General features: G+C 41.8%; 1 protein-coding gene across 1 annotated transcript in view; it reads right to left on the bottom strand.

The window, feature by feature from the left end:
• The window catches only part of LOC141906249 (uncharacterized), a 37,625-nt gene extending 28,148 nt beyond the window's left edge, over window positions 1-9,477 (bottom strand). Inside the window, exon 1 of the mRNA XM_074795495.1 lies at window positions 9,099-9,477. Coding sequence (XP_074651596.1) covers window positions 9,099-9,241 — 143 coding nt within the window. The 5' untranslated portion in view covers window positions 9,242-9,477. The remainder of the gene's footprint in view (window positions 1-9,098) is intronic.
• Window positions 9,478-12,036: the final 2,559 nt, after the last annotated feature.

Below are 12,036 nucleotides of genomic sequence, written 5' to 3'. Positions count from 1 at the left end.
TATAGTATATTAGTTTTAAATGGTAATTTGATATAACTCGATGCTTCAATATCTGGTTCTTTATAATATAATAAATTATTTTCATCAATTTTCATGATTAGTTAATTTATTATATTTTGTATCGTACACATGTAACGTCATAAATATTATTTCATCGAATATCAAACCCGATCCTTCAAAATATCTCTCTTCTATTTTACTTTTTATTTCACTATAACATTTATCTAATCTATCATCTATATTTTGTTGATTGTACGTCCGCGTATGTTCGGTTTCAAAGCTGAATCATATTTGACTTTTACACAGTGGTTGCATATTAGGTTCGAATCTGTCAATGAATTTTATTCAATGTATCGGTATTTCAATTTACTACAATTTCCATCATTCTGAATGGCTTTGCAGAAAACCCGTCATCGCTGCTCAGCAGCTATATTTATTATTATTATTATCATTATTATTATTATTATTATTATCATTTTTGGTGCCCTGTAGGCCCTACATGTTTTCTTAAACATAGCTCACAGCATTAACAACTACAGGGTTACCTCCGGGCCCGAGGCTATAGTGCTCGCGAAATCCGCGCTCAAATCTACAAAGCGGACCAACGATATCGTACGGATCTCTTACACACGCGCACAAAAAAGCGCTCATTTGATTCAATCTCACTGATCACCAAATACCATCCGAACACGGATAATATCCGTCAGTCGCTTACAAAACACTGGAAGATAATCCAATCGAACGCGACTCTGAGAATAATATTCAAGGAACCTCCCAGAATACTATTTACACGCGGCAAAAATCTTAGAGACATTCTAGTCCGCGCGAGATGTGTGTAAGGCACACCACCATCTCAACCTCAATACCGTAATAATAGTCGGTTTTATGTGCTTCATACGAATCCTTCAATCACGATTTATGCAAAATAAGGTGAAAACCGTTTAAATCAGTTTCCGTTCCGCTCATGTATAGACACTCTCAGGACTCGATATACAGCCGCTCGGACTGATGCTAAGGGCAGTCAATTTACTCCCGATGTGTCGTTTTATCAACGTAACGCTTTATCAATATTCGACAACCAAGGAATACCTGGTCGAATCGATACCGCCCGGCGGTCACACAAAAAATCGCTTCAGATCACATCAGATCGATGATTTTAAGAACCTCCTCAATCCAAACAGATTGAAATACGGACCCTGTTTTGACAGGACGGAAAGTACTCTCCACACGAGACGAGGAAAGCCCGTCCCACCTTTGCACAAATCTAACATCCATATCGGTTCTCACCACTACCCGCCACCGTAAGGCCTCGAATGTGTTGCTGATACACACGCCATCTATCTGATTAGGCTATCAGTACTATTTGCAATGACTTGCAATATAATACAGTCATACACCGACGCCTGTTTACTATATATAAAAGAAACAACACAATGTGTACCTCACATTCTCAATATGAATTACTCGTTTTTATTTCTACTGTGAATGATATAATTGTTACATTGCTACACCCTCGTGAACTGGCTGCGTCACCCAGCCTCTAACGGTCTTACGGACCTAAATACAACTTTTTCTACTGTGGATATTTAAACTACATACTAATGTGTACATATTGCTACACCCTCGTGGAACTGGCTGTGTTGCCCAGCCTCTAACGGTCTAGCGGACCCAAACACCTTAACATGTCTTCTTTTTCCTACCCCCCGGGTAGAAGCCGTTGTTTCAACGTGAAAATGGCCAACATAGACGGTGTGTCCAGCCACCCATATCGGTAGCAGAATAGCAATATCGGTTCTATTTACAACCAACCATACGGTTAACTGGTCCCAACCATACGGTTAACTGGTCCCTGCTACGGCACGGATTTACTTGAGGAATACCAGTAGATCGCTAACTCGAACGATCCCGTGTGGGTAACAGAACTTTCCGTGAACATCACGGTCCACACAATTTATAGACAGAATCACCCCCTCATACACTGAAGGAGTGAAAAACCTGATAAATACACAGAAGAACGATCACGCAATTAGCAAATCACAATATATACACACAACACACCACCGGATGTGTACTACACGACGTCAAGGGACTCAATGATTTTCTAGCCAATCAGCGCGTAACAGTGATAATTAGCCTGTGAAACAACAAACTCTCCGATTGGTGCCGTGCGGGAGCACCCAGAGAGTATAAATAGTTAGCTATTCACTAACTGATCACTAACTGCACTACATTGACTCGCTCTGTATCAGTATTATGGCTCTTGACGACATGTTCACAGAAACCGAAATCGACGAGATGATGAGAGACCTGGACTCAACCAACGCTACCGCGACGCCGCCGTCGGAACCGCCGCACCCGTCTACCGAGACCAACTCAACAAGACCCGAACACTATTCGGCTCTTAAGATGTATGAAGACTCGAGACGGAGGGTACTGCAACACCAACATCACGGCTCGTTACTTAGAATCGGTTTGGTCGCTGGCGAAGTGCCGAAACACTTCAAAATCCACTTACCCATCAGACTGATGGAAGCAGACAGGAATCCAGACGTTACAAAAGACTGGATTCGCAGACTCCACCAGACGAGTCTGGATCTGATGAAGATTTCGGCCCGCCACCACGAAGCGATGGCCGACCAAAACCGCCTCAAAGCGGAGGCGATCGCAGCTGAGATCTTAAAGTTACCAGGCGCCTCAGAAGCCCAGCTCAAAGAAGCAGAAGCTAGCGCGGTCACACAGAAATCAGCTCCGGCTCAACCGACACCAATGGTGAACGAAGAGGACCCTACGGCGGCACCGAAGAAACGTCACCCGAGTAGGGGACGTCACCAATCCGGCGGCCGCTATAACTACCGGGGCAAGCGACCGAGAAGAGAATAATCCATTTTTCTCTCTCTCACAACAACACACACTCTCTCAACAGTCCTTATCAGGACTACCCCTATGTCTAAGACAGACTTAGTCCATCTCAGTCCGACGCAAACCCATTCAAATGTTTGCAAATAGATTTCTATCTGAACAGTCGTTCCCTTGAACCGCACTCCGACGTTAACCGTCCGCGTGTCTAAAAACAAGGCTCATATACATGTGTTCACAATTTAATGGGAATTCATTTTTCATTTCTATTTATTTATTCTTCCATCAGAACGAATACACACGAGCCGCCATCGTGCATTATACATTATATGTATACAAATCACGCCCGCATACAGAGAACAGTGTTAATCACACGACTAGGTCGATTATCCACCTATTGATTACACTCATAGAGCCACTAACAGCTAAACCCTTTGTTCTACAGCTGTTTAATACCGATCTACTCGGCTAATCTAGCAGTGTATCTAACCAGACGACACACGCGGAACTCTGCTCACAGTATCACGCACTCATATTCCAGTCTTACTCCCCTCATGGGTAGGAGGAAAAACAACCAGTGGAAATACCACTCAACTGGGTCACGCATCAGCCGAGGTAAACCCTCCGCTACAACTGCCTCCCAGCACAACAGATTTGTGGTCAACCTATCAGACCACGTGGTTAGCAAAACCACCATTAATGCATTAAGCAAGGGTCTGAAATTCGTACCCAATAATGCACCGACACAGAAGGACGAACTTCTCACGGCCGCCGAAGCTTTCTTCCGCCGCCTTAGGTTGAAATATATTTTTTAACCGTGAGAAAAACTCACTGCACCCCTTCAAAGGGAAAAGCCAATTCAATCCGCTTACATCAGGCGATCGCCGGCTCGAACGTTATATTGAACTAACGCGTACAGAGCTCAAAAAACTCAATCTCACACAAAAATTCAAATCCAATTTATCGAGAAACGAGATGAAAGCGATCAACGAACTAAATCGGAATAAAGATCTCATTGTAAACCCTGTGACAAAGGGGGAGCCATAGCTATCATGAGCAAAGACTCTTACAAAAAAGAAGCTCTGAGACAGCTAAATGACACCAACAGCTACCGGTCAATCGCTCCACCCGACACTACTTTAGTCACAAGTGAAATAAAAAGAATCATAGACGATATGAGAAACAACCAAGAAATAGACCATGTTACGTGGCTATATCTAACACCGGGATCTGATATCAAAATCCCCGAGTTCTACCTTCTACCGAAAATTCACAAGGTCAACAACCCGGGAAGACCGATCCTAAGCGGCAACAATGGCCCCACGGAAAAGATATCCAAATATCTGGACTATTTTCTGAGACCAATCGCGAGTCGAGTATCAACATACATCCAAGATACCAATGACTTTCTCAACAAAATCAATTCCCTCCCTCCCCTCCACAAAGATGCGATATTGGTGACAATGGATGTCAAAAGTCTATACACCAACATCCCTCACGAAGAAGCCATCAGTAGCATCCTAAGAAGTCTAGATGACTTCCCGCTACAATACGCAGTTCGCCGTCCAGACAAAAGACGCTTCGTTCAATTCCTGAATCTAATACTGAAGAGAAATGAATTCTCTTTCGGGAAAAACGAACACCGCCTTCAAATAGAGGGTTGCGCCATGGGTTCAACGGTCAGCCCGAGTCTAGCGATCATATTCATGCATTATCTCGAGACTAAATGTCTCCGCTCGGCACCGAACAATATTATACACATGTTATATTGGAGATATATAGATGATATATTCTCAATCTGGACCCACGGTGAAGATAAACTACTCGAATTTTTCGAACATATGAACCAATCACACCGTACCATCCAATACGAACTGACACAATCAAGGGAGAAGGTACCCTTCCTAGACGTTGAAGTCTACAAAGGGAAAGATTTTGAGAACTCAGGTAAACTCTCAACAAGGGTGTACACAAAACCCACGGACGCACACTCGCTCCTACACAAAGAATCGTGTCACCCGCCTCACTGCAGCAACATCATTGCATACGCACAGGCTCTCAGATTTAAGAAAATCTGCTCGGACGAAAGCGAATACCGCTCACAATGCAAAAAACTACAGGTTTACCTCCGGGCCCGAGGCTATAGTGCTCGCGAAATCCGCGCTCAAATCTACAAAGCGGACCAACGATATCGTACGGATCTCTTACACACGCGCACAAAAAAGCGCTCATTTGATTCAATCTCACTGATCACCAAATACCATCCGAACACGGATAATATCCGTCAGTCGCTTACAAAACACTGGAAGATAATCCAATCGAACGCGACTCTGAGAATAATATTCAAGGAACCTCCCAGAATACTATTTACACGCGGCAAAAATCTTAGAGACATTCTAGTCCGCGCGAGATGTGTGTAAGGCACACCACCATCTCAACCTCAATACCGTAATAATAGTCGGTTTTATGTGCTTCATACGAATCCTTCAATCACGATTTATGCAAAATAAGGTGAAAACCGTTTAAATCAGTTTCCGTTCCGCTCATGTATAGACACTCTCAGGACTCGATATACAGCCGCTCGGACTGATGCTAAGGGCAGTCAATTTACTCCCGATGTGTCGTTTTATCAACGTAACGCTATATCAATATTCGACAACCAAGGAATACCTGGTCGAATCGATACCGCCCGGCGGTCACACAAAAAATCGCTTCAGATCACATCAGATCGATGATTTTAAGAACCTCCTCAATCCAAACAGATTGAAATATAGACGTAGTTGATACATACGCCGACAGATGATCGGTGCGATTACCCTCGCAACACCAACGGACCCTGTTTTGACAGGACGGAAAGTACTCTCCACACGAGACGAGGAAAGCCCGTCCCACCTTTGCACAAATCAAACATCCATATCGGTTCTCACCACTACCCGCCACCGTAAGGCCTCGAATGTGTTGCTGATACACACGCCATTTATCTGATTAGGCTATCAGTACTATTTGCAATGACTTGCAATATAATACAGTCATACACCGACGCCTGTTTACTATATATAAAAGAAACAACACAATGTGTACCTCACATTCTCAATATGAATTACTCGTTTTTATTTCTACTGTGAATGATATAATTGTTACATTGCTACACCCTCGTGAACTGGCTGCGTCACCCAGCCTCTAACGGTCTTACGGACCTAAATACAACTTTTTCTACTGTGGATATTTAAACTACATACTAATGTGTACATATTGCTACACCCTCGTGGAACTGGCTGTGTTGCCCAGCCTCTAACGGTCCAGGGGACCCAAACACCTTAACATGTCGTCGTCGTCGTCGTCGTCGTCGTCGTCGTCGTCGTCGTCGTCGTCGTCGTCGTCGTCGTCGTCGTCGTCGTCGTCGTCGTCGTCGTCGTCGTCGTCGTCGTCGTCGTCGTCGTCGTCGTCGTCGTCGTCGTCGTCGTCGTCGTCGTCGTCGTCGTCGTCGTCGTCGTCGTCGTCGTCGTCGTCGTCGTCGTCGTCGTCGTCGTCGTCGTCGTCGTCGTCGTCGTCGTCGTCGTCGTCGTCGTCGTCGTCGTCGTCGTCGAACAAGAAATATCATAATATCCATTGAAGCGTCTTCAAAACTCCCCGAGAGTACTTGATTATGTTTACAGGCGGACGGACTTCGGACGAAAGGTGATCGCAATAGCTCGCTAGGATTTAAGAACCATATTGGGCTAATTCTGGAGACCCGTGGCAAGATACGCAGAAGGTTATTACATGCTGGCGAGAGGCATTCTGGAACAGTTAATGATGAAATTGTTAGCTACTAACTGTTAAATGAAAGTTGTGGCCACTTTTCTGGGGAATTTTCGTTGACATTTCTGAAATAAATTGATTTTACGTCCTGTCACGAGAACATCAATTGAAATGTTCGTGTGCCTGTTTCAAGCAGAAAATTTTGATTTGTATGTAGGTATCTGTTTTCTTCGATTCTTTTTTCTAGCAAGAATATTATTAGTGGTCCTTATTATTGATGTACCAAGTCCTAAATTGATCTAACCTTTTTATCATTTGGAGAATATTGAACGCTTTATGTATTATTTCCTCCGGGAGAATATAGAACCCGGGGAATATAGAGATGACCCCGTGTGGGACTATGCTGTTTAAGCAAAAATGAATTGGATGTATTATACCTCTTTCTAAATTAAAGTGTATTGTTTTATTTTATTTGTCAATATAATCAATCATTTATTTCGGATAATTCTGTTCATGGTTGTACTTATTAATGAATTTGCCGTAACCATCTTTGATCAAAACAGTTCTGTCAACTGTTATCAAATAGTTGGAATTTTTGAGGAGCAGTTGTTCAGTGTATGGTGAGTCCCAAACACCTCAGGCAAATCCCCGAGCTAGTTGAGGAAATCAAGATTCCTGAAATCGTGCAAATTATCTATGAATTACGAATACCAGTTTCATTCGTTGATTCAGGGTTGTCGTAGCTTGAGCGTCCCAAAACACAATACTTGTTTAACTAATTTAATTCCGAGAAAAGTTTGTCTGATAAACGCTATGCTTGCTGACACAGCGAGCCATTGTACCACCTTGTAAAAAAATCCTGGCAATTAGTTTCTCAAAAAGTTTAACCTATGAATCAGTTGTTCAAGATTCAACGGTTCAGTTTACCCAAACCGATTAAGGAGTAGATACTTGTTATATACTAGGTTTTACTAGGAACATGTCATTACGTATTGCAATTGACTGTCGTGAAAAAATATGCCAATGACCAAATGACCTTGAATCTCCAATATAATCATGGAATCAAGCTACTAATGGAAATGCTTCGTAATTGTACTATTCAATGCCCCCCGGTGACCATATACTAAAATCAATGACCTAAAAACTCAACACAATCATAGAACATGTCATGAACTACACCTGACTATATTGTTACAAAATATCCAGGTGTCAATATAAATAGAGACACATATGGACAATTAGCATATTAATCAATGATTTACTCCCCCTGGTGGCAAGACCAAAGAACCCGGACTGGGTTTCATAGATGTGGAAGCAAAATCATCCCTGGGAACATTTGGAAATTTGTCTGTTATAACCATGCTTTCTCATTGTTACTGTGGTGGTTGTCACCCAGATTGAGGATTTACCCCCTAGGGATAGCTTTGATACTCAGTCACATGAAACCGGGCCCTTGTGATTCCAATTCCACGTGCGGAGATGTATCCTATGTCAGTGTTAATAGAATTCAAATTTTCAGACGAAGTTAAAACTTGTTGACATTTTCCTAAAAAAAAAACATTTTCCACCTAGCAATGAGTACCGATGATACCAAAATGGCCAATGACATGCGTGATTGGCGATCGAAAATACCGCTATAGAGTTCATAGAATACCCACCACAAATATCAACGGTATTAGGAAGCAACAGGTCTTTGTACATTTTTGGGCACAATAAAGGTCACAGGATGGCCATCTTAAGTCCGATCGACCCGATTTTTCTCAGGCTGATGAACCCTCAGGGGTGGAAAAGATATGTAGAAGATCGAGATTATTGATCGAAAAGTACTTTGGCGAACAACGATGGCCGCTTAGTCGGGCCAATCTTTTGTTTGAAGATGTGTATCAACCAAATAGAGAGAATCCATAGATGCGCCTTCAAAACTTCACAAAATAACTGGGTTCCGTAAACGGATGGAAAGGGAACGCAATAACCCCCAGGGACTTCTGTTTTAAGTGGGCTAAATGCATGTATTTTTATGTATATTTTAAAAAGCTTGTAGGGGGACACTCTTATATAATCACATCGAACGGAGTGCCTTCACAAAACAACGGTTTTTGATGGCAGGGATTCGAACCTGATGGCATCGCCACACTCAGCCACGGCACGAATCCCTGTCACAGTAGACAGGGTGCGCATGTTTATGCGCAGCTTTGCCGCACGAAAACTTGCGGCACCAATCAGATTGCTCGATGTATAATCGCTGAGGCAAATTTCACGGAAGAACTATAGCTAGGTAAACCCGGGCTAAATCAGCGTAATATCTGATTGGCTCATTATGACACCATCTAAGCTGCCCGTGTAGCTGCGCACTCGGTCTAGTGTGGCAGGGTTTCGTACCGTGCGCAATCTCGATGCCATCAGGTTCGAATCCCTGCCGGGGGAGGATGTTATAACATAGGCCTATAAATTATTTCAATTACGCGTTAACTGCTCATTAAGTTATGGCGATATCTTACTACCTTTCTTCTCGGGTTGGGTACCTAGCAACTTTAATAAGATGTCGGCGAAATGTTCCTTTCAGCGTTCCTATAGGTGACTGTCGGTCCATTTGTATCCTTCGAAACATCACCTTCTCCTTAAGCGACATCGCCGGGCGCTCCATTATAAGATACTTGATATCTGCAGTCGTACTTTCTCGTCTGAAACTTATACCTGCGAATTCCCTACAGTTTTTCAATCCGTAGGCACACGTTCCTTGTTAACCAATCGCACGAGGAGTACACTCGTTATTATCACTAACAGTCCCTTGCTTCTTTTGCAATATAGCAAGCAGATGATCATTCCGTCGATCTGGATTGACGTACCAAGTCCTTAATTATGTTCTACGTATAACGTATATCGACACCATTATGCTATATGGAATCAACTCTATACGGCCTATGTTCTATACACTAGCTCGTGATTCTTTTGTGACTCATATATATACCAGAATCTACACAATTCTCGGTCTTTATTAACAGTATATTCCAATGCACACCGAACTGGTTTTATATCATTCGGGTACTTTGATTTTCGATAATCCTTCGACTAATAGACTTACAACCTTCTTCAGCAGTAATTATACACGAATCAATGCTCCAATCTATTAATCTCTTCTCTAGGGGGTCGATCCTATACGTTTAACATCACTCCATTGCGGAATTGTGTATAACAAGAGGACCATGAGGTCCATATGATCGAAGACGGATATGTTTAATAAATTGAATAGTAGTGGGTGAGGAGATGGTCATTAATTTTTTTTCAGTGAAAAGAAAGTGATGTTTCACATAAAATCTTTCGTTCTGCTACGCACATCCATGTACAGGAATTATTCATTTTGTCTCTTAATCTGTTAGTCGGTCTTTGTAACTACACGGCTGACACCACTCACACCGTTTGGTTCTATAGTCACTAATTGCAAATTCCTTTATTAATTATGGAAGATATTACGTTAATTTGGAACTATATAACGCATGTTATATTGTATATCGTTGTATAATTGTCATTTATCGGGATCTATTGGTTTAGCATTGGGAGTGAATTGTACCTTATCTATTTACTGAATTTCTTATATATTATTGCTATGCTATCTTCATCTGCAAACCCGTGGGGAGTGTTTTGGGTTTGATTGCTTATTTTTGTTTGCGTTGTTCCGTGTCACTTCGTTCCGACCAGAGTCGACCTTGTCGGGAGTGAACTGTACTGTTGCAAAATCGACGTGGGACCGTCGCCGTCGCTGTCGCCGTCTTCACATATACTTGCAGTCGCCGGATTCGCTTTCCGTGACCTCAACTTAGCACGATCGTCCGTATCCTGAATATGAATGCCGTTGTTCGGACTTCGCCTAATTCGCTGTTCGTGCAGATTGTCGAGCGTTCGGTCGCTTGTCCCGTTATACCGCTGCTACATCGTTCCGGAGAGTGATTCTCAATATGGTGCCATCGTTCTTGCGATCCCTGGAAGTCACGTATATTATGGCCGGTGTGATGGATAATTATATTCAGGATCATAGTATAGTCCATCCGAAATAAATAACACCGAAACGAGCTGTGAGACTGTGCCAGCTTGTTCGTTGACACCTATGGCCGTCATTCCATATTATTAGCTGTCAGTTGTTCGTTCGAAAAAAAACAGCTTCGTCATCGTTTGCACCGTACGTCATCGTTCGGGTTTGTTGGTACTCGTCTGTGGCGATGTCGTTCGCATTATACTATATACCTGTTTTGTTCTACGTCCAAATGTTTAATATGTCGTATGCCTTATGGTACGTCTCTTACTGTATTATGTTGTGTACTCGTGTCATTTGTACTGTTATTTGATTTGCTGCTTTTGGATGGAGACCGTTTATCGACGCGAGAGCCGCCGTTGCTCGAGAAGGTTCTGATTCGCCATCTAGGTGGGTTCGTTATTGTGTGTGAGTGGTACCGATTCATGCTTCGTGACTTTCTTGCTAATTAAATGACTTATCTAACTTATTGTGCATTCAATGTTAGTACATAAGTGATCAACTTTTGTTTTCAGCGTTGTCTGCTGAAATGGTGCAGAAGTGTGAATAAAATAGTGAAAAAATAATGACATATACAATAATGCATTAATGAATAAACAATTAGTGAAATGAATAAATAAATTGCCATGTATAATGAATGAATATAAGTGAATGATGTTATTAATTATGATAATATATACTACTGACGATTATTATGTTAAATTAAATTCCTTAAGAATGCTGTCGTATCTCTATCTTATTGCTTGTATATTGCTGTATCTTATATTTAATCTGGTTGAATAAAGTTAATGTCTGGATGGTTGCCGTTTGTTTTTCGGGGCGAAAAAATTAAGTCTGGGGGGGGGGGGGTGATAGTGGACTAGGGTTAATCAAATAATGATATAAATATTAATAACGTCAGGTAACAAAATAACGTTTTCACAACGTTGCAAAAAGGTTGGATGCGCAACATCACCACGTTTATAAACTAGGGGTCCAGGGACACCATGCCCACTTGGGAAGTGCTTTGAAATGCTCAACAATCTGTCAATTTCAATATTCAATGCCCCTGGTGAACATATACTGAAACCAATGACATTGAAACTCACCACATATGCCTAGGTACCAACATAATATGGTAATACTTAGTTATTCTACAATTCAATGCCCCCTGGTGACCATATACAACAAGAAACCAAATTCTTAACATGGACTTTCCTAAATTTACATACCGCACATCAAGAAGAAAATAATGAACAACTATGAGGAACTGTATTGATTGATTTTGTGTTTTATTTGATTTTAAACTGTTTAAAAAATATTGTAAATAATCAAAAAATCTATTTTTGTTAATAAAAATGGACAGAATATAATTCTATTGAAGCCCCAATATGGCCACTTGGTAATATTTCCTTTTTATGAATCAGACAGAA

The sequence above is a fragment of the Tubulanus polymorphus genome, chromosome 5 (genome assembly GCF_964204645.1).
Source record: "Tubulanus polymorphus chromosome 5, tnTubPoly1.2, whole genome shotgun sequence".
Taxonomy (NCBI): Eukaryota; Metazoa; Nemertea; class Palaeonemertea; order Tubulaniformes; family Tubulanidae; genus Tubulanus; species Tubulanus polymorphus.
Note: the sequence above shows the minus strand (reverse complement) of the source record. Positions and strands in the feature narration are given on the sequence as shown.